Raw genomic sequence first — 21,007 nt, 5'->3', positions numbered from 1 at the left:
AATGTATAGCAGAAGTTTTCGCGTACATGCTCATATCTTGAAGTACTGTTTTCAACCGATTCCTTAAGCGCTGCCTCCACTTCAGTGTCAGTTACTGAGACTGGATCATGGCCCACGTTAGCTACCGTGCTTCGCTCATCTGCTGCAGCTAGTACGCTAGTTCTGATGGTCTTAGTGTTAACCCTAGTATCGGCCCCTTACTAGTAGCGGCCCTTTCTCAAACAAGAAAATAAAACAAATTTAGAGCTACAAGGTATGTGCTTGTACTCGAAGTAATTGTACAATTTAAAAATCACACGAACTTAATTTCTGGTTTTCTCAATTGACTGGAATGAAATGTATCAAGATAATTGACATAGAAAGTGTTGGTGATAAGACGGGAAATAACGCGTTGCCGATATGGGATAGTGCGACTTACCAATGGAAAGTATCATGCACGTGAGCCAAAGTTCTTTACTCATGGTACTGTAAACTGAGCCCCTTTAAAGAACTGTATACTGTGTAGTGCGATGCTTGCCGGTGAGGTTTTTATGCGTTTTCCTTGTTTGTCCTTTTTACTTATTACAATACATTCAACATAATCATTGGTCCAATTTTCAATCCAGAGCGCTCATGGGGACCTTAGCGATCTGACAGTGATCCCTTATTTCGGAAAGGCCAAGAAGCGCAGTGTAAAGGTTCCGTTTCAGAATCACTTGACGCGTTGACAAAAAGAGCATGCAAGGCAACCTATAGCTTGGAGACGTGAGATGACTGTGTCAAAAAAGTGAACAAAATTGTCCGCGTTAGAAATGCTGAGGGAAGTGTTACTGACAGGTTTTAGCTCGAGCGCAAAGCCTCGTCAGTGAAGTAAGGGACAAATGGTGCTACCAAATGTGAACATGTTTGAAGTCCTTAAATTGTTGATATTTTTTGTGCCTGCTACAAGCCGCGCTCCTATTGCTCCCTGCGTCATATTCTAACGTCAGCATTTTGGGGGCAAAACATGACCTTATCACTTTTGCTGCTCGTCAAAGTAACAGGTTTGGATCAAACAAACGGGTACATTGCATTTGAGGTGGTCATAAGAAACAACCCGTCAAGCCACCGTTTTAACCGAGACGTACGGATCTTTCGCATAAAGTAAAGGTTGCTCCTAAAACGCACGCGAATATCGAAAAGCACAAAAAATTGCCTGGAATTATATTCCGCGCATCAATTGAGAAAGGTCTGGAGGATTGAATGTACTTGTAGGTATGAAAAAAAGGATTATTAAAAACAAGTTTACGACTCAGCATCCAGCAATTTACAAGGTCCGACTATACGCAACCTCCAGACGTCACGTCGCCTTGAGCAGCAAAGCCAAACCGTTCTCAGAAAAGCAATCTCGTTTGTCCCGCAATAAGGTATTGATGATAGTTGTCAGAAGTTACTTTTCTTTCATTTCATGAGCTCGCCACTTAGAGAGATATGAAGTTGATTTTTATTAAAGTTATATATCGCTCTTGTTTCTGTTATGGGATATCTTCTGAGGGTTACTCTGTGTAATAAAACGTTGAAACGGTTAAAGTTGAGTAATATTAGTCATATGACACACATCATTCGTGAGTAGCGTTCTGCTATTCAATGTCCATAGCTTGCTTGAATCCGAGCGGAATTTGCGGAAAGGTAAAAATAACTCTTTGTACATGTAAGCTACCAGTGAAACCCGAGGGCGCATTTTAACAGTTGCGGCCTGCTTGAGGAATTTTAAGGCTGATTGGCACACGGCTCCTATGGCCGCACCAAGACTGCGCGAAAAGGGAGCGAGGTCAATGGTACTGAGTATAAACTATTTTTTAGGCGCCTCACCGGCCCAGTAACTAACACATTTTGAGATTCAACACAAGCTCGATGGTTTATTTCCATCGTGGCGGCTGCAAATGAATTGTCGCGAGAAGTAAGAACTCTCATCTACTTATATTTTTCTATCCATTAAAAATGAAATGGTGCACGCGATTAACCCGGAGACTCCCACTGCAGTTTCCGGTTACTCTGTTGTAACTTTGGCCACCGAAAATTCATTGTGCTCTACCACTATAGCCACGAAGTAGTAGTCAGTCACAAGCACTATTCGTCACCATGATCAGGAACGGCATAACTGAGTCCACTGTAGGAGAAAGGCCTATTTCATACCTCTCAAATTATCTCTGTTCTTTGTCAGCTGCGGCCTCCTTATCGTGCGAACTGCGAAACCTTGTTTGCCCTTAGGCTAGATGCCTACTCATGTATGTTTACCTTCTTTTTAATTCGCTCTGTTACTCTAAATCACTATCGCTTATCTTCCCTTCGCCTTACATTCCCTGGCCACGCATATTTCTTGTATTTCGACTAGAATGCCATTAACTCGCTTTTGTTCCCTTACCGACTCTGCTCCATCTCTGTCTCATACCGATAACCCTTTTACTTTTTTTTTACATGCCTAACTAGGCAGCCCTAAATTCTAAAGCCTGTTCATTACCTCAAATGTTTCGGTGCAGTAGGCAAGTGATGGAAAGTGAAACTATTACATATTTAGAATTCAAGGACAGCGGTAACGCACTGCACATGACAATGAAAGTACGTGCGAAGTCTACTCCACTGTGTTTTTAATCCCCTGTATCAATCTCGTGATTCGTATCTGTCCTCCATAACTCCATTAGTTAGTCCCGTTGTCTTGCTACTTCCAATGCTTCGCACCATATTGAAACCTGCTGATCCTCTTCCGTTCGGTTGAATAATAATCTAGTTGCTTCAATTAATTTTAGACTTACCTGCCTGCTTTTTTGTCGATGTACTCAATAAAATTCTGCACTTCGTGTTCTCAATTATTTACTAGGAGAATGCCATCAGAGAGCAACGGAATATTAAGCTATGCTTTTTTGCAGTTTGTTTCAAAATTCTCTAAATAGAATTTCTTTAAAAAGCAACAACATCCTTTTATTCCCAATTAGAGGGCCTGTAAAAATTTGAGGCAGTGTTTTCTGCAAGGTACGACTTGTGGATGTTGCTAAAGAGCCCGTTTTAAGAGTCGACCGTTTTGCACATAGCTCTCATTACGGCATAATTGTAGTGTGGTATTGCTCTCTGCCATGCTGAATGGGGGCGCTATAGTGATTTATTTTGATATCTATCCCATTCGGGGTCATTTTCTCCCACCGAACTGTTCCATGTACTCACTGACACTGGGATTAGTCATACAATGAGCCTGATAGTAAGAACCTAAATATCGTCGTGGAAAGAAATGTATCATATAGGCCATAAAGTAATTGCACGTCTACTTTCCACTGCTCGAGAACAAACTACCAAAACATGGCCAGAATGATCTGAGAAAGAAGTGCGTTGAGAAAGTCGACCTCGTTCTTATCGTTCTCCGGCAGTGCAAATAATAATGTATACTTGTATTTTTACTGGTGCTAATAATATTTTTAGCAGAACAGAATTATTGGACGCTATCAAACGCCAAAGAACACAAAAATAGGACCTAATCCTCAAGTGGTTGTCAGTAGGAAACTGTTTTCGCGGGCTTGTTTTGCGCGCAAGTAGCATAACTACTTTTTAGCCTTGCTCATCTGCCGAGTTAAGCGCACGTACGTAATCACACTTTGATTTCACACATTCACCCTCTGTACAAGTTTTCATTAGAGGCATCATTAGCCTAAATTATTTGCAGCCAATGTGTCGATTGCCCATCGCTCGCATTTGAAGCCGGGCAGGATAAACATATTTTCAAGTATTTCGCCTCCACTCCAGTAGTACCAAGCTGTAGAGCAAGCCAGCGGAATAAACGAAGGAAAAGTTTTTGTAAACGCCGTTCAAATCCTTAGATAAAGCAGTGAATTGCTACAGAGGGAGCGGTGAGCTTAATTATTTATTAGAACGGGAACATTTAAGCAGAGATCACAATACTATAGAGACTAATTAGAAAGAAAAAAGTATGGTCAATTGCGTAGTTAGGCCAGATTCGAATTAGTGCGCTCACTTCTGTTTTTTCTTCGGTACCTGTGTTCAGATCCAGTGTTCACGGTTGGCAGTTGCTCGGATAAAGATAATGGTTTAATGTCCGTGTATGCGGAAATTGTCTTCCTCTACATTCATAGACCTCTTGGAGTCTTCCTACCATTCTTGGCACAGTGGTGCAGTGGTCGAGTGACGCGCCACTGCTCTTCTATGACAGGTGCTGGCATCGATGGGACTTGGGTTGGGGTACGACTTTTCTGGCAATCCTCATCGCCACCTCACCTTTCACAATTGAAGCATCGATCGGGATGATCGCTCGGAGGACCCGGGCAATGTTACGAAGACGAAGAGGGCAGTGGTGCGGGATGGAGCGCTCGCGCTAGGCCCTGAGACATTAAATCATTTTTCATTTGTCATCAAGTCGTCCCGTCCCTTCGCTTGCCACCTCGTAACAATAGTTTTGGCTCCGATTGTAGCCTAGGTTAGGCGAACTACTTTCAGAAAATTACTGTGAATATGAAGTCGATATTATGCGAAAATTTTCTAAAGTTTCAGTCCGAATGTTTCCAGATGAAAAAAACATCCCCCAGTGGCATTCAAAGCGGCGCCGGAGTACAAAAACGGCTTCATTCCCCACCGATTTGACAACTCAATCACTGCTGCCACTTTTTTCTTAAAAACTGATTTTATTACATCAATAAAAAGATCTGTGCACATGACCTTTTTACAAGGCCTTCAGCAAGAAACAGAATCATCACAACACCAAAAAATTCTAGAGAATAAATCGGGAGATTCAGGTCAATTGCTTTGGAGCATAAAACGCCTAAGCGACCTCACCGATGCAGCAGACAACGTTAGTTGCACGTTCCAGTAGAGAAAAGAGCAGCGGCGGAATTCGGTGGTACTTACAGAACTTGTGTAATTCTGCGTGACTAGCAACGGCTGATTCCCAAACAAGAGGTGGCTTCAACATGCGCAACATGTCCAAATCGATTGTATTTATTGCAGCTTCGTCGAAATCGTGGTGGACAGAGCTGTGCTGTCTAGCCGAGGTGAATATACCGGAGTTGATGATGATGACCTCATGCTTAATGGCACATCTGTGCAGCGCGCATGCCGCCGCTACATCTTCTGTAGGTCGATTGGTGAGGGTACCGACCCTAAAAACGGTACCTGTTCCATGTAGGCTATGGTGTTTTTAAAATAAAATTTGTCGTATGATCAAGGAGCAGCTGAATACAGGGGCCAGCCGATATCTTGAGATTTCCGAGGTGCAGTAATTTGCGAAAAAAAAGGAGTTTTGTGCAAATCAGCTGACTTAGATTAGGTTGCAAACATGCTGCAACGCACTTGTTTTGCCTCACTCCTGATGAAAGCGTTTATTCCTGAGCAGCTTGCCTGCACAAAAGGAATAATCCGATGTGTGAAACCCTCTGCTACGCCAAGAGAAATTCTTCAAGACTTCCATGATGTCGGTGTTGGCATCCTCTCTGTTTACCGCTGTAACCGAGAGGCTGGAGGCTCTCGTATACCAACTAGAACATTTATCGCAACTTTTGCATGGTCCTCTTACCCATGGGAGGTCAAAGTTTGGCATATTGTACTCCGTGTTGACCCACTGCAGTCCAGTCCCTTACAGTGAAAGAATTGCTGGGGGTTTGGTCACAGTGGCAAATCTAGCAAGTGGGCAACGCGCCGCAGCGTTTCCGGCGGTGATAATAGTTCAGTAATTTCTCCTTCTGAGTCTTTTAGCTTTTTCCTTTGCCATTCTGATCACACAGGTGACGATCCAACATATGCGAAGCGTGCCGATGAACACAGTACCTTGGATATTATTCAGCGTGACAGGTGCTCGCGTGCGGATGCTTATGCCCTAGTTAACAGAAGACAGTGCTCGTACGCAAGTATTGTCCACACGACCGCTACTGATGTGATGGCAAGCTTAACAAAGTCGGTTGTTCCTGTGGTAGAGAAGGCTGTTGCTTGTTAACTTGACCGCATGATCAGTACGTTCAGCAATGCATTGTCACAAGATATTTCCGTGCAGGCCGCTTCATAGGCTTTAGGTACTCTAACCTCGTCTACCTATCATCCCTCCTATGCAACTGTAGATAATATTCAGCCAACCATCTCTTCTGCCTCCATGCATGTGGGTGCAAACGACTCTGACACAGTCCCCGTTTCTAACGGATTCCAGTTATATATTGAAATCACATCTCCATCTCCCCATCCGCAGGTCAAGACTAAGAAAGGTTCGCCAGAATTGCAAAAAGCCATATTTGTTGAAAGAGGCGGCTGCTGCCTTATGTTTTACGCATTAGTGATTGCGGGAATATTTGTGCTATAGATGAATTGTCGCTCAATCTCATCTACTTGCCACGACTTTTATTTTATTTATTTATTTATTGATACTGCAGGCCAATAAACTGGCCCTAGCAGGAGGGGCAATACAGTAAAAAGTGTGACAATGCAAAACAACAATAAACACTAACGAAAAATAATGCTGGGTGTAGCAGTGTTACTCAATGAATACGCTCTGGCACCAGCACAATAACGAACAAAACATGAAGAGTGGCACATGTGAAATAACAAACAGGCGGGCAATTTTTACTCAGAACAACAGAACTGTTTCTGGGGGAAAAAAAGAAAAAAGGCATCACAAAGTGAAGGAGTTAGGAAAACATAACAGATTGTGAACACTGGTTTTGTTTCAGTTAGTTTATGGAAGAAAGATGTTTTTCCAGCTCTTCTGCAAAGTTTTGTGACTGCAATACATCGACAGGTATAGAATTCCATTCATGTATAGTACGCGGAAAGAAACTATTCATATGGGATTTTGTTTTAGAAAATATTGGCGTAAGTGAAAGGTTATGTCTGTGTCTTGTCTGGCGTGAACTTAGAGGTTTTACGCAATGAGGCTGCTGAAGTGTGCTTTTTCCATTTATAATGTTATGTAAAAATTGGAGACGACTTATCTTCCGCCTGTTTTCCAGCGTACTGATTTTATTTGCAAGCATTATTAAAGACGGAGAATCCTCTCTTTTATATTTACTAAAGATGAATCTGATAGCCTTCCTTTGAACACGCTCTAAATTCATTATATTCTTTTTAGTATGAGGATCCCATACAACTGCTGCATACTCCAGTTTGGAACGGACAAATGTGTTGTATGCTAACATTTTGGTATTTGCAGGTGCATTTCTAAGTTTCCTTTTCAAGAACCACAATTTGCGCAATGCTGCTGAACATGTAATGGAAATATGGTTTGACCAAGAGAGTTTACTGTTGAATGTGAGACCCAAATACTTGTATTTTTCAACCTCAGATATTATTGTGTTGTTAAGTACATAAGAAAATACACTAGGTTCTTTTTTCCGTGTGACTCGCAGCAAAACTGTTTTGTTTACATTGATTTCCATGCACCAAAGTTCACACCAATCACGGATAGCATTAACTGATTCCTGTAAGTAATTGCTGTCGTTCCTGGAAACAATTTTTCTAAAAATGACACAGTCATCCGCAAATAAATTAACATGGACATCATCAGGAATTACGTCGACTATATCATTAATATAGATCAAAAATAAAAGTGGTCCTAATACGCTGCCTTGCGGTACACCAGAAGTTACCTGACGGATATTGGAAGTACATTTGTTTATTTCAACAAATTGCTGTCTATGGCGGAGGTAGGCCTGGATCCATGTTATAATATTTGTAGGAAGACCAATGCGCTCTAGTTTGTGGAGTAATTTTCCATGGGGAACCTTATCGAATGCTTTACTAAAATCAAAAAAGAGCATATCGACTTGCCCGGACGTGTCAAGCACCTGAGAGATTTCATGAACAACTGACACAAGTGGAGTTGTTGTCGACAGTCCCTTTCGAAACCCATGTTGAAATGGAGAGAGGGCATTATGGTCTGTCAAAAACTGACGAATAAAGCCTGCGACAATGTGCTCTAATAATTTGCTGCAAGTGGTCGTTATAGAAATGGGACGATAATTCGATACTGTAAGATGGTCACCCTTTTTATGAATTGGAACAACTCTTGCGGTACGCCAGTCAGATGGTATTTCTCCTAATTGTAATGATAATTTGAAAAAGTCAGTTAAAAAAACGCATATCTGTTCCGCATACCTTCGTAAAAAAGCATTTGGTATATTATCCGGCCCAGCAGATTTCCTGACATCAATTTTTAAGAGCATATCCAAAACACCTTGCCTGGAAATCACAATGTCATGTACAAAAGACCTATCATTGTTATGATGTTCAAATTCATCCAGGTCAGAAAACACACTCCAAAAATAATCATTGAAGTGTTCGGCAATACTGGAAGCGTCTTCAATTATTTCATCATTAACCTTAATTTTATGAATTGCCTGTTTAGATTGACCTAAAAAACGCCAAAACTTCTGTGGGGCATGTGAAATAAAATCAACAAGATCATGACTGAAAAACTTATCTCGGGCTGCTTTCACTTTTGTTAGTAATTCAGTTTTCAATTTTTTGGAAGACAAACTCTGCCTGCTATGTTTCTTCATTCGCTTTAGTTTTCGCTTAGTTTGGATAATATCTCTGTTTATCCACGGGTTTGATGGAGGTTTCTTGACACTTCTCAGTGGAATGAATCTGTTAATGCAATAAGAGGCTATGTCCCTGAACTTTTGCCATGAAAGCTCGACATCATCATGGACAACATTTAGGTATAGGTCTAAGTAATCGATGATTGATGTATCATCTGCTTTAGCATAGTCCCTAACCTTAAATCGTTCGCGTTGTTTTCTTCTATTCACGTTGATTGTTGATGAAAAAGAAATTAATTTGTGGTCTGAAATGCCTGCATCAATTTCAGCGGTTCCTTCATGGAAAATTTCACTGAGGAATAAGAGGTCTAGAATATTGTCTCCTCTGGTAGAAACAGTAATAACCTGTTCAAGACTAAAAGTTAGCATCATATCAATGAGTATATCACAGGATCACTTACCAGGATCACATATATTACAGGATCACAGTATATCACTTACGGCGGTTTTTTCTTAAACTTACTCCAGATACTATTTTACAACAGGAATCGTAGCTCTCTCCTAATCGTCGTTTAGAAATTAAATGCTTACGTGTTTTTCAAGCTGCTCACCAAAAAGGCAGGGCGGAGGTTTGTTAACATTGATTTCAACGAAACTGTTTATGCGACCTTACAGTGAAGTACTTGCAGTTGAAGCCTTTGGTCAGCAGTATGCCGCTGCTACAGTGGCAAATATATATTTCCCAACTGGTGTCCGTAGGACGGATGGGCTTGATGCTTGACTGCGCAAATAGAAGAAGTTGTTCAGGCTGGGGTCTTAAATTCGCATCATGTTATGCGGGGTTTCAGAACAGACTTTAGAGGACATTTACTCTGGTCTTAGATGCCAACAAATGATGTGCGCTATTACAACAGTCGCGCGATAACTTACGTGAGAGAAAATTCTCATTCAGGTATTGATTTAACTTTAGCTGTTAATGGTATTGAGCTATCTTCATGGTCTACAATTGACTACGGCACGTCAAGTGACCAATAACCAATCGCTTTCACCATAGCGTGCAGTACGCTTAGGGCGACTGGTTCTCCATAAATATTTGTCAATTATACACTGTTCAAGTAATATCTAGGGGAGGCTTTCTCGTCTGTTGTCCCCTCGGATAAATCTGGCCAGGGTCAAGTATAAGCTTCCATGCTAGACGTCACTCGACGATTTGTCCTTAGAGTTCAGTCAGCCATTAAAAACAAGACAACTTCGAGCTGGTGGAATGAAGAATGAGAAAAAAATCTTTCGTCAGAGGAAATCGACATGGAAGAGTCTAGCGCATAACAAGTGCCCTGAGAACTGGATAAATTACAAATCCTGTGCGGCTTCTTTTAAAAAAATGCATATCCAAGGCTAAGGATAAATACAGTAAAAATCTGAACACATATTTGTTAAACCAAGTAAACCGGAAGTCTCTCAGTAGATAAATGAAACATAATAACATGCTGCCCTCCTCTCATGTCGGTCAGTGCATAGTACTGCCCCCTCGTCAAGAAAAAGGAGAACTGGAGTCTATAGCTCAAGGTCTTGCTGCGCGTTTCTATGCTCGCTCCACCTTTCCTTCAACCCCATTTCATTAGGGTGGGGACTTCACTCAGGTGTCTATATCTGATTTTGTTTTGTTACCCCAGTAGCACAAGGTGGCGGGCTCATGCGGCTTCGACATGGGCATTGAGGGCTGGTGGCTGCCTGCAATAGACCTCCATGGGTCCCCCTTGTGTGCACTGCTGGCACAAAACGCTTGGGTTGCGCATTTCATGCCTGAGAGAGACTCTCGTCAGCAATGCATGGGCTTAAACAGACTGAACGACCCACCTAGGCCCCACCGCAGGCACATGCGGGCCAAGATGCGGGCTCTATTATAGTGAGGTGCGGGTAGCCCCAAAAGGGGCTGCCTCTACAGCAAAGTCAGGGAGCCGCGGTGCTTTGTTTTGTGGACAAAGAGTTAGTATTCCCGCCTTCTGCCTACATGGGTCCCGTGTACAAAATAAAGGGGCTAAACTTTGGACTTCATAGTGGTGAAGCATTATGAGCATGCCTTTTGTGCTGTCTGAGCAACACCTGCGACGGTACCGCATGGTCTCGGCATGGGCACATTTGCCATTCCCACGTCTCCCCCCCCCCCCCACCCCTGTATTCTAAGTCATGTATGAAATGGCTAAGCATGGGATGCAGGCAGTTCGTGTGCGCCAAAAATGGGACTGCATGATGGTAATGTGCGGGCACCCTGAATAGAGGTTGCGCGAGCAGCACTCTAACGGCGCCAATTAGGCTGTTTGTGGGCGAGCACCAGTATTCCCGCCTGTAGCCTTCATGGGTCCTGCATAGACACTATATGGGCTGGGGGTAGACATCTGCCATTCCAACATCTTCCTTGCCTGTACCCTACATATCTAGTATAAAAGGGCTAAGCGTGGTCTGCGCATTGGCGAAACATGCAATGTTTACATGGAAGATGCGGGCTACATGACGGTGAATTGCGCGCAACCACAATAGGGGCTTCCCGTGTAGCACGCCGACAAAGCCAAGGCGGCTGTGTGGGCAGACAGCTAGTATATTTCCGCCTGGATCCTTCGTAAGCCTTGCGCAGATTACTTTGCGGTGCACAGTGCAGAAACGCCATGAGCCATTAGCGAGTTTCCGGGCGACACCTAATGACAGTCCCACGTACATTGTCCGTACATGGTAAGAGTTCCTAACTTAACATTTAGCCCGCCTCCATATCCTATATCGCATGCGAAAGGGCTAAGCGTGCCCAAATAGCGAGACCTGGAATGTTTCAATCTTGTGAAGGGCTGCTGTTTGATCGTCATAACGACAAACAAAACTCGCTGCTTTACCTGCAATTTTTTCGTGCTTCTTTTGCGCATATCGCGCTGATTTTTTTTTTGGTGTACTATGGTCGCCGCGGAGACAGCTGCAAGAAAATAGGTTTCTTGCTTGTTTCAATGCGCTTCACTTAAGCCAGGTATACAAAAGCTTTCGTCGTCTCCATGCAACAAGTGGTACATGGCTTCACGAGTGGTTGATGGATATAGCGAGCCTCCCTCGACTGTGCCAGTGGCTGGAGATGCTTTGTTAGTGTCGTCGTTGCAGAAACTTGCCGCCTTCATGCAGCCTTCAGAAACAACCCTGTAAGGAAGAGAGAGTAATCACAAATCGCACGAAACATTTCTATCGACGAAGGGAAGCAGGCTAAGACAATGTAGTCGGAAGCTTGGGGTGTTCCCTAACGAGCGTCGCCTCGAGCTAGCGAAAGATACAGTGTTCGATAAAACAAAAACAGACTCGTAATAGTGAGCACCTCCTCGCCATTTAAGGGAAGGTGACTAGGAGAGACAAAACCGAGACACGAAGGAGCCCTCGGGTAAGCAACCAACGCCCACAGAAAAACGAGGTATAACCAGTTTTTGCTTTTGTTTTTTATTTATTTATTCACATACCCTAAAGGCCCTTTTCAGGCATTACATACGGGGGTGTGCAGTTACTTATAAACAATACTCTACACATAGCTCTACAAGCAACACAAATCCAGAACAACAAGCAAAATGGGGAAAAAAGTACAGAAAATTCGAAGTTGAGCATATGCAGGAATCGAGCCTTCCTAATCGGAATTTATTTGTAAAAAACACTTTGGTTTTTGCACAAAGGCGTCATGATTTAAGGTGAAGACAATATCACTCGGTAACTTGTTCCTGTGGTGAACGGCAAGAAACAATGGTGAATGACTAAAGAGATGGGTACGTGCAAACATGGGGTCGATTTTGAGAGCATGATCTAAGCGCGGAAAGATACGGTGGGCGGGTCTAATATAGTATGAAGCGAATGAAGACTGACTGTAATACAATCTGTGAAATTGTGATAATAGTGCTAGTATTCTTCTTTTTTCGTGTGATGGTAGGTTTAGCGATGCTTTGATTGCCGTTATGCTGGATTTACGTGAATAGTTCTTAGTTATAAATCTCGCTGCTTTATTTGGTATTGATTCCAGTTTGTGAATTAAGTACAATTGATGCGGGTTCCAAATTAAGGATGCGTATTCTATTTTTCAGCGGACGAGAGTAGTCTAGGCTAAAGGTTTGGTGGCAGGATCAGCTTGGTGCAAGTGACGTCTGATGAAACCAAGTGCTTTAGATGATTTACTGACAATAGCATCGATACGCTTATTCCATGTTAGATCAGACGAAAAATGAACACCTAGGTATTTGACTTTAGAGACATTCTCAATGGCTAACAAACCCAGAAACCCATTCTCGCTGCTAACAAACCAAGAAAAGCAGGAAAGGCGGCGGTGAGCTTAACAAACTCACCACCGCCTCAACACCGCAGAAAAAAAAAGCTTTAAAAACAATTTGCGTAGAGACGGGCCACTCGTGTGACGTTTCTGCGGACAAAATGAAATAAAACTTGTTTTTTGGAGAAGGGAACTCACGCAGGATCTGTCTGACATATCTGCATACACTTGATACGCGCCGTAAGGGAAGGGATAAAGGAGAGACTGAGAGAAAAAAAAAGGAAGATGTCGCCGTGGAGGGCCCCGGAATAATTTCAACGCAGGTGCACGTTAAAGATCCGCAGGTGGTCAGCTACTCGGTGCCAGCCATAGAACACCTATAAAATAAACATTTTGCTATGCATCTACAGAATGATCCATTACCTTCAAGATTTCCAGAACATGACCTCACAATACTCTAATATTCAAACGTTTTGTTCAATAATGCACGACTTATGCTCTCAAGCAAGGAACAATTGCCGCTTTAGCATATTTAAGAAAACAAAAGTTTTCGAAGTGGACCATTTTTTTAAGCAGGTTGAAAGGTTTTACATTCAGCAGCATAAGGCTATCACCGAAAAACAGCACGCTTACACGGGACAGAAAAAGAAGACACGTACACACACAGCGCTGACTTACAACTGCAGGTTTATTGCATTGCTCGAAATAGACACCGGGAAGCAAAACAACAATCAAAAGAAGGCGAGGAAGAGTTCCTTCTGTCACATCGTGTCGTCATGGCTATTCAAGATATGCAATCTCTTTTCTTGTCAATGCCATCGATGGTGTGCTAACGTATGACACGCCTTTTTTTTTGTCTATGATGAATGATTCTTACAGCTCGCGCTTGTGCTGATGATTATACCGCCTCCAAAACTGGCTTCGTCTAAGGATGGGAGTGAATTTACAGGCAGAAACTTGTTTTGCCAGCGTGCTGCCGTATCCCGTGCAGATGTAATTGGCGTGCTCTCGTAAGCGGTCGTTTATGCAGCATCCTCTTTGACCAACAGGCCGGCCAACTATCCTTAATGTTATAAGTCTAAGTAATGGCAGGGGCTCTATAATACTCCATTCATTTCATTCTTGCAAACGTTTGAAAGGTGTTACCTTCATATTTTTTTATATTTGTTCACGTAACTTTTTGTCGTTGACGGTGAATTTTGTAACCCTGTTCGTGTATTTTATGTTCGTACCCATTTCTGAATTCATCTAGCAGCACAGCTTCCATGAATTGGCGTGCTGATCTGGCAAAGCGTTGAGCGCAACAATAATTTCGCAGATTAACGCACAGATTCCGGTGTCAAACCTGTTGTTTTTTGGATTAAGTCACCGAAATGCCATGCATCTCACTAAAAGTGTTATTACGTCCGAAGCGTAAACCTAAACACCAATAACTTTAAGCAACAGAAATTAGTGGCTTGATATGCGTTGGTGCATGGGTCAATAGGTATTATCGGTGTGTAGAAACCAACTGTCATGTGTAGGGAATACATTCCTGATTACCGATTTTGAAGGCATCACACTAAACTTACTGTATGTTTATATTTGAAATGTAATTTTTGGTCGTAGTTGGGAGTCACAAAAGCATTAAATAAAATTATTAAGGAGGTAACTATCATCATTATTCGGCACATTTGTGTATGAAGGAGCTGTAAAAGAGCAGGCATCAACAGAGAGACACCTGAGGCAGCCGAAACTCTCGGAGGATTATAACCTTTAAAATTTTAATGAGCAAAACTGATTGACTTAGCTAATTACTCACATAATGCTATTCTTTAGCTTCATTATTGAAAAACACATTGGCAGATGTGGTCCGTTGCGCTATTGGTCAAGTTATTGTTACGTTGTCAAACCTCCAATGTGTGGTTGAATGTGGGATGGAAGAAGGGTGTAGCAAGCATTGCCTATATCGGAAGCTGGGGTCAAACTTAGTCACAATGTATCGATCATCTTCTGCTTTTTAAGTACAAAGAATCTACTCTCTCTTCAAAAGTCGCTCCAAAAGCCCTCTCAAACAGGAGTGGCAGCACACGTTTTAGATTCAATTTGAACTGCAATAAATGCCTGTTCTCCAGCCTTGTAAGCATCAACATAGCGAGGAGATACATAATTCATCCTTGCACAAAAAAACAACTTGGACGCATTCCTCAGTGCCCCTGAATGCAGGAATGCAGGCACTTTATCTTCCATGCCACCGCGGTGGTTAAGTAGTTATGGCGATCAAACCCCTGGAAGACGCGGGTTTGATCCTGGCTGAGGCGGTCGAATTCCGAAGAAAGCGAAATTCTAGAGCGCAATGCCCGGGTTTCCGGAGCCCTTCGCTACAACGTCCCTCATAGCTTTACTTGCTTTGCAACGTTAAACCCTCATAAATCACCAAATCAAACCGAATTTATCTTTCGTGCGTATTTTCATCTTTTGAATGATGTGCAAGTGAAAAGTGTACATGAATTGCCACGCCGAATTTTTCAACGGACGATAACATATTTATTACATATCTTCTGTACTGCCATTTAGGTTTCAGTTTTAACAGCTGAATTGTGGATGAAAAACTGGACTTCAAGTCAAGCCAGGCATAAGGATTGCTAAATAATCGCTGCTTCACAGTTTTATCCAGTTGGAAGTCTTAGGCCGGTGTGCCCAAAGACCGGAAACGACAAAAATATACAATACCAAACATATTCCACGTTTCTCATGCCTGACGTCATATGAACTCAACATCTGTGTCAGCCAACATTCTCAGTTCAAACCGAGGATGAAACATTAGATAAGAAATAAGGCCGTCCTAATACCCTTAGGATGAACCAACACAAAAGAAATTTTATTTCTGTACCGTTTTACTCCCCTGGGTTCTCCTGCTCATTTGAAACAATCACCACTTATTTTGGTTGCTTTACTTCCGCCAATCATCTTAACCCGGATGCTCGGAGTGTGTGTCCCGGACTGGCTGGAGAATCAAGTGAGGCTGTCTGCTGGCTTCAAGACAACGGTGCTTTCTCTGTTGGCGGCGGATAACAACAGCAGGTGGTGCCCTGTCCAGTTTGACTTCTTTTCCATCTGTGCCCGCTCCCAGCGCGACGTGAGGACACCTCATTGCGCCGTTTTGCTCCCTTTCGCCGCGACTGGAGCTGAGACGCGCGGAGATGTATGTGACCTTTCTTATCGCGACATTTCGACATGGGTGAGCCAAGCATTGAGACTTCGCACGCCTTTAGATGTTCACAAAATGAACCCAGCAAAAACGTGCGCTCTCCTTGGCGAAAGGCCACTGACTTAACAATGATCAAAACGACTAGTGCTCCTGCTGTTGCTAGGCGCCGCAAACACAATGCGGGCAAAGCAGGCTATGCTACTTGGCCATTGAATGATTGGAAGCCACATGCTTCAGTATGCGTTTAAAGTTCATGGGTGGCAGTAGTTTCGAAAAATAGTGCTGCGTTTGCTCATCAGTAGCAAATCACCTGCGAATTGTTGGCAAACGGCATAGATTTCATGGCGCTCAGTGATGTGAATCAAATTACATGTGTGACAGCCTTGAGTCCAAATGTCTGCCTCTACGCGAGAAGTTCAGCAGCTGTATAACTTATTCTCTGGATCAGACATTTAGCGCTTGCAAACGAGGATGACCATTCTAAATTTCAAATGGTGTTTATTCATTGCGTGAACCACTTTTTATACATATTGGGTGCTATGAAAGCACAAAAAAACCAGACCAGTTATCGCTCCGCAAGTTACAACAAAACAACCAGCTTACCTTTGATTAATACCCTCAAAAACACGAGCTCATTTCCTGAGAGCGACATACAAGAAACACTAACACAATTTTCTTTCAATTTTCTTATTTTCCCGGCTTCAACAATATAACATGTAAGTTGCTCTTTGTCCCGGCTTATGGCCTTGCATACTTTAAACACGGGATGACACCCACCCATAGCAGCCAACAAAGGATTTAGGTGCTACTCCCTTTAGATTCAAACTAGATTAAATCTGCTAGTGTGGCAGGGGTATTCATAGGCAATATCATCTATTCACACAGATTCGAACGAGATTAAATCTGCTAGTGTGACAGGGGTATTAGATGGGAATATCCATTCACACATCGCCAATGAAAAATAGAAACATCAGAGAGGTCAAATTGCATAAGTGCACTAGTGAACCGCCCGCTTTAGGGCGTTCCGTTAAGGGTGGAAAGTTGGGCAAGTCGGTATTGATCCATGACAAAGGAGCGCGAAAACAAGACGACGGAGAAAGAGAGAACACACAGCACGAGCGCCCGTGCTCTGTGTTCTGTCTTCGTCCGTCGTTTGTCTTGTTTTCGCGCTCCTTTTTCATGGTTATGGTAAGCTCACAGACGCGCCGGGCTAGCCTACATAAAAACTGCAATGTGAGCTTCGCATGGTCAAGTTTGAAATATATGAATAAATGTTCTTGTGTGTCGATTTGTAGAAGAGAAAAATCCTTGAAAGCAATAGACAGTAGCCATCTTTATTTGAGGCCACCCAACCAACCAAACAGGCCTAAATAATTCCACATTGCGGATAACAAAATCTAAGCCAGGTTATTAATGTTATTTTCGCGTTTGTTCAGAGCCAGTGCATGGTGCATGCTTGATTTAATACCCTTGTCACTGGAACGTCGGGGATCAAAAAGCTACACAAATGTGATTCAGGCAGGTAATCTAAACGCGCTTCGCGCATGCGCCAGAGGTAACCTTTGTTGTTCCGTGACTCCGTTTGCAGACATGAACCCCTGGGGCGCATCACTTTTCGCCCTTACCATCAAATGACTCATCACTGGATGGCTGTCTCTACGTCAACGGGAATGTCGGAGCTCGTCGATCGCAAATTTTTATTGTATATTTCATTGTATTCAGTATACCACAACAAAACTTTGTTTGAACCTATGTTCCTTCAGAAAAGAAGTGACACCTATTGTTACTCTTCAAAGTTTAGTTCTTCCCGTTAGGCTCTGAGGATCAGCAACCCTCTCTGACATATGACGCAGCGGCTTCCCTTCTCAGAAATCACAGTGACCGAGCCACATCTTTTCTGCAACCATTTTGCCAGCTCGAGAAACTATCCAACTAAATAAATTCTCACACCTGATTTATTGTAACTCAAAAGAGTTTCATTGCAAAATTCGCAAGAATATATCCGACACCAAGGCACAGATACCCACTAGATTTGCCACTAGACAGGTAAGCGAATGCAGAAAGCCATACATACGCGATCGGCAATTTTCCCTCTAAAGACAGTTAAATATCTGTAAACATGTTCAGAAAATCGAGCAGTGCACTTACCTCACCAACTTTCGATGGCTGCATCATTCGGCAAGAAATATTGGCAATTCATGCAATCCGACTAGAGTGAAACATGGAATTATATCAGTCTGCTCACTGCAATATATTTCACGTTGATAATAGCAAAACTATAAACTTATGCTCAAAGGGAATCCTTACGGAGTCTAACATTTACTAATTATAATCCCTATCTTCTATTAATTACAGAACTCTCAGCTTCCGCAGCCTCTACTTCGTTGGCACGAAAATGAAGATAAAATATTTTATTTGGGCTCACGCAGCCCGACTCGCTGCTTACTAAACCCGACTCGCTAATATTTTGATGTGCCCGACAAGGTAATTTCATCATATCGAAGTTTTATACCGTCGGGTCTGTCTTAAAGAAGTTTTTCCAAACTGCTATCTATACCGCAAAAACGCAGACTGATGAGGAAGTTGGTGTGGCTTATTAAGGATAATCTTACATTGTTCTTGTGCAGGTACGGTGTTCTTTATTGCTACGTACACTGTTTGGGGAACATTATTACTTCCGCATAGTGACAATTAGAGAACATTCTTCTCGGCACCCCTTTATATACAAGTAGAGGAAGCCATTCAACACGTAGAAGAGGAATAAATGACAGAAAACATCGGCTGTCTATTGTCGTCTTTGGTATGTCGTATTTGTGTTGTGTGTATTCGGTAATATTTCTATAGCCTGCCTTGTGTAGTGTGTCGCCGTTCTGTAGTCTGTCGTGTGTGTTGTGTCGTAAGTCTGCTGTCTGCCCTCTGCAGTGCCGTATTCATGTAGTTTCTCGTCTGCTGTTCAGTATGTGTGTAGTATCTCGTGTTTTATTCGTGTTTTGTAGTTCTTGTCAAGTACGCTGATATTTGTAAATTAAGCAGTCCAACTCTACGGAGTCTATGCATTAGATAATACGGCATTGCACAAAGACACCTGACTTAGAGTATAGAATAACAGCGCGGAAGACGAGGACAAACGAAAACAAAACACGAACATCCTCGTCTTGCGCGTTGTTATAGTATGCATCGCAACCAACTTGCCCAGCTTTATATGCAGAGTAAAACGACTTGATTTAGCATCACTTAAATTCACGTTCGGCACGTGTTCACAGCGTCCTAGTTGAATAAATAGGAAAAGAACAGCAATACTGCATGGCCACAATATACGCTGCATGTAAACTAGTAATACACTCTGGGGGCTAGTTGGTGCATGGTTTTCAAAAAATACTATGCGCGAAAGAGACGATGCGCATGTTTCGCCTCTCTTCTTCCTGCGCTGTCTTTTTGCCGCATCGCCTTGTTTTCAAAACTGCATGTAAACTTTACAAAATCGTATAGAAGTTCCTAGCCAAATGACATCTGTGCCGACCACATCAGAATTTTGAAGGCATCTACTCACTGCGAGAGATAACACATTCCGCATTAATTTCGCTGCCTGAGTGACGAATTATGAAAGGAACGCATCATTTTCCTCAAGCATAATTCAGATTATTTGAGACCAACTTAATACAGAAAAACCTCACCATATCGACTTGTTGATTATAATTAGTTGAAACACTCTGTATACCGCCGCAGGTCACAGCACTTCTGGGCCAGGTAGCACGTCACTTTTGGTTGGTGCTTTTGGAGCCCCTCAGCCGGGCATTCCTTCCCCTTGAAATAGTCGCAGTAGTCTGCGCAGATAAGGTAGTAAGCAGATAAAGTGTGGCTAAATATAACAATTACTCTCTCTGGTCAATAGCTCTAGGCGCAAAGCTTCAAGCACTCTTGCATAATACTATACTGCTGAAACAACCAGCAAAGCGATAGAGATAAAGAGAATGAAAGAAGCTTTTTAAAAACACAAAATTTTGACGGCGCCTAAAATTTCCTGACTTGCTGATCTTCTTGATGAAGGTAATTGGGGAGAGAAAAACTTAAGGAGAGAGGCAGAGAAAATTGTAAATACATAAAGAATAATAAGGTAATACAAAATAAAAAATTTTATAAAACATGCGACCATTGAATTTCGTTTGATTTTATAGGGTTAAACGTCCAAAATCAGCTGAGGCTCTCAGAGGCGTAGAAGTGGAGGGGTTTTTAAGATATGCCTATATCGCATCGCTCATTATTTGCGCTTTTATACTCAGGGGATGAGGGTTTTCTACTGCGAAAGACCAAATCATTTGTGAAATCAAGAATTGTGATGCTTTGTTGATGTATTAGAGAGCCTTATACACAAATATGGCAGGCATATTTGCATTCAATTTTGCCATCGTTAGTCTGGTTAGTCTGCAAGACATCGTTAGTCTGCAAGACAAAGGCTTCCAAATGCTTCCATCTCAAGCTGCCCAATTTTCTTCTTTCAGAAACTACTCTGCTATCGAAACGAATATTCAGCGGCTCTTATTAGTACTTTTAAGTCCAGCCCATGTTTATTCCTCATGATTTCAAGTAAATTAACTCCCGTTGATTGCCAACACGCACTGCTTTATCCTCGAATCCTAGAATAACCCAATAGTTCTGCTTTCAGTGGATCACTAGAATACCCTCAATCTCGAGCCTCTTTTCACCCTGCAAGTTTTAGCCAGAAAGCTTAGCACAGGCAGGGTAGTGTAAAGCGTTTTAATTTCGAGAATATAGAGAGGTAGAGTTTATACGTTAGAGATGCCTGCCAAAGACACTAGACCGCATCCCTATTCTAAGAACAATTTTTTTCAAGTCCTCCACATGTACGCACGATCCGGCCTTTATGTGCTCCATTTGTATTTTCAGTAGAGGCTAACGTGATTTGAAGCTGAACACTTCATACTTAACCTAGTCATATAAGACTGCCCTAACGCGACTTATTTCCGCAAGAACGCTGCTAGGAATACAAGAGGCTAGCTAGCCAATGGATTACGCTATCCTGCACCGTGATGTCTATTGCAC

The 21,007-nt window shown here is 42.5% G+C and overlaps 1 protein-coding gene across 4 annotated transcripts in view; it reads right to left on the bottom strand.

Moving 5' to 3' along the window:
- LOC144101577 (uncharacterized) overlaps nt 1-520 on the bottom strand; it is a 76,848-nt gene extending 76,328 nt beyond the window's left edge. For all 4 annotated transcript variants that reach the window (XM_077634727.1, XM_077634729.1, XM_077634730.1 and 1 more), the window contains exon 1: nt 419-520. In XM_077634727.1, the coding sequence (XP_077490853.1) occupies nt 419-461 (43 nt within the window). In that variant the 5' untranslated portion in view covers nt 462-520. The remainder of the gene's footprint in view (nt 1-418) is intronic.
- Between the last annotated feature and the right edge of the window lie 20,487 nt (nt 521-21,007).

This window comes from Amblyomma americanum, chromosome 8, assembly GCF_052857255.1.
Source record: "Amblyomma americanum isolate KBUSLIRL-KWMA chromosome 8, ASM5285725v1, whole genome shotgun sequence".
Lineage (NCBI taxonomy): Eukaryota > Metazoa > Arthropoda > Arachnida > Ixodida > Ixodidae > Amblyomma > Amblyomma americanum.
This window is presented reverse-complemented; position numbering and strand designations above follow the sequence as displayed.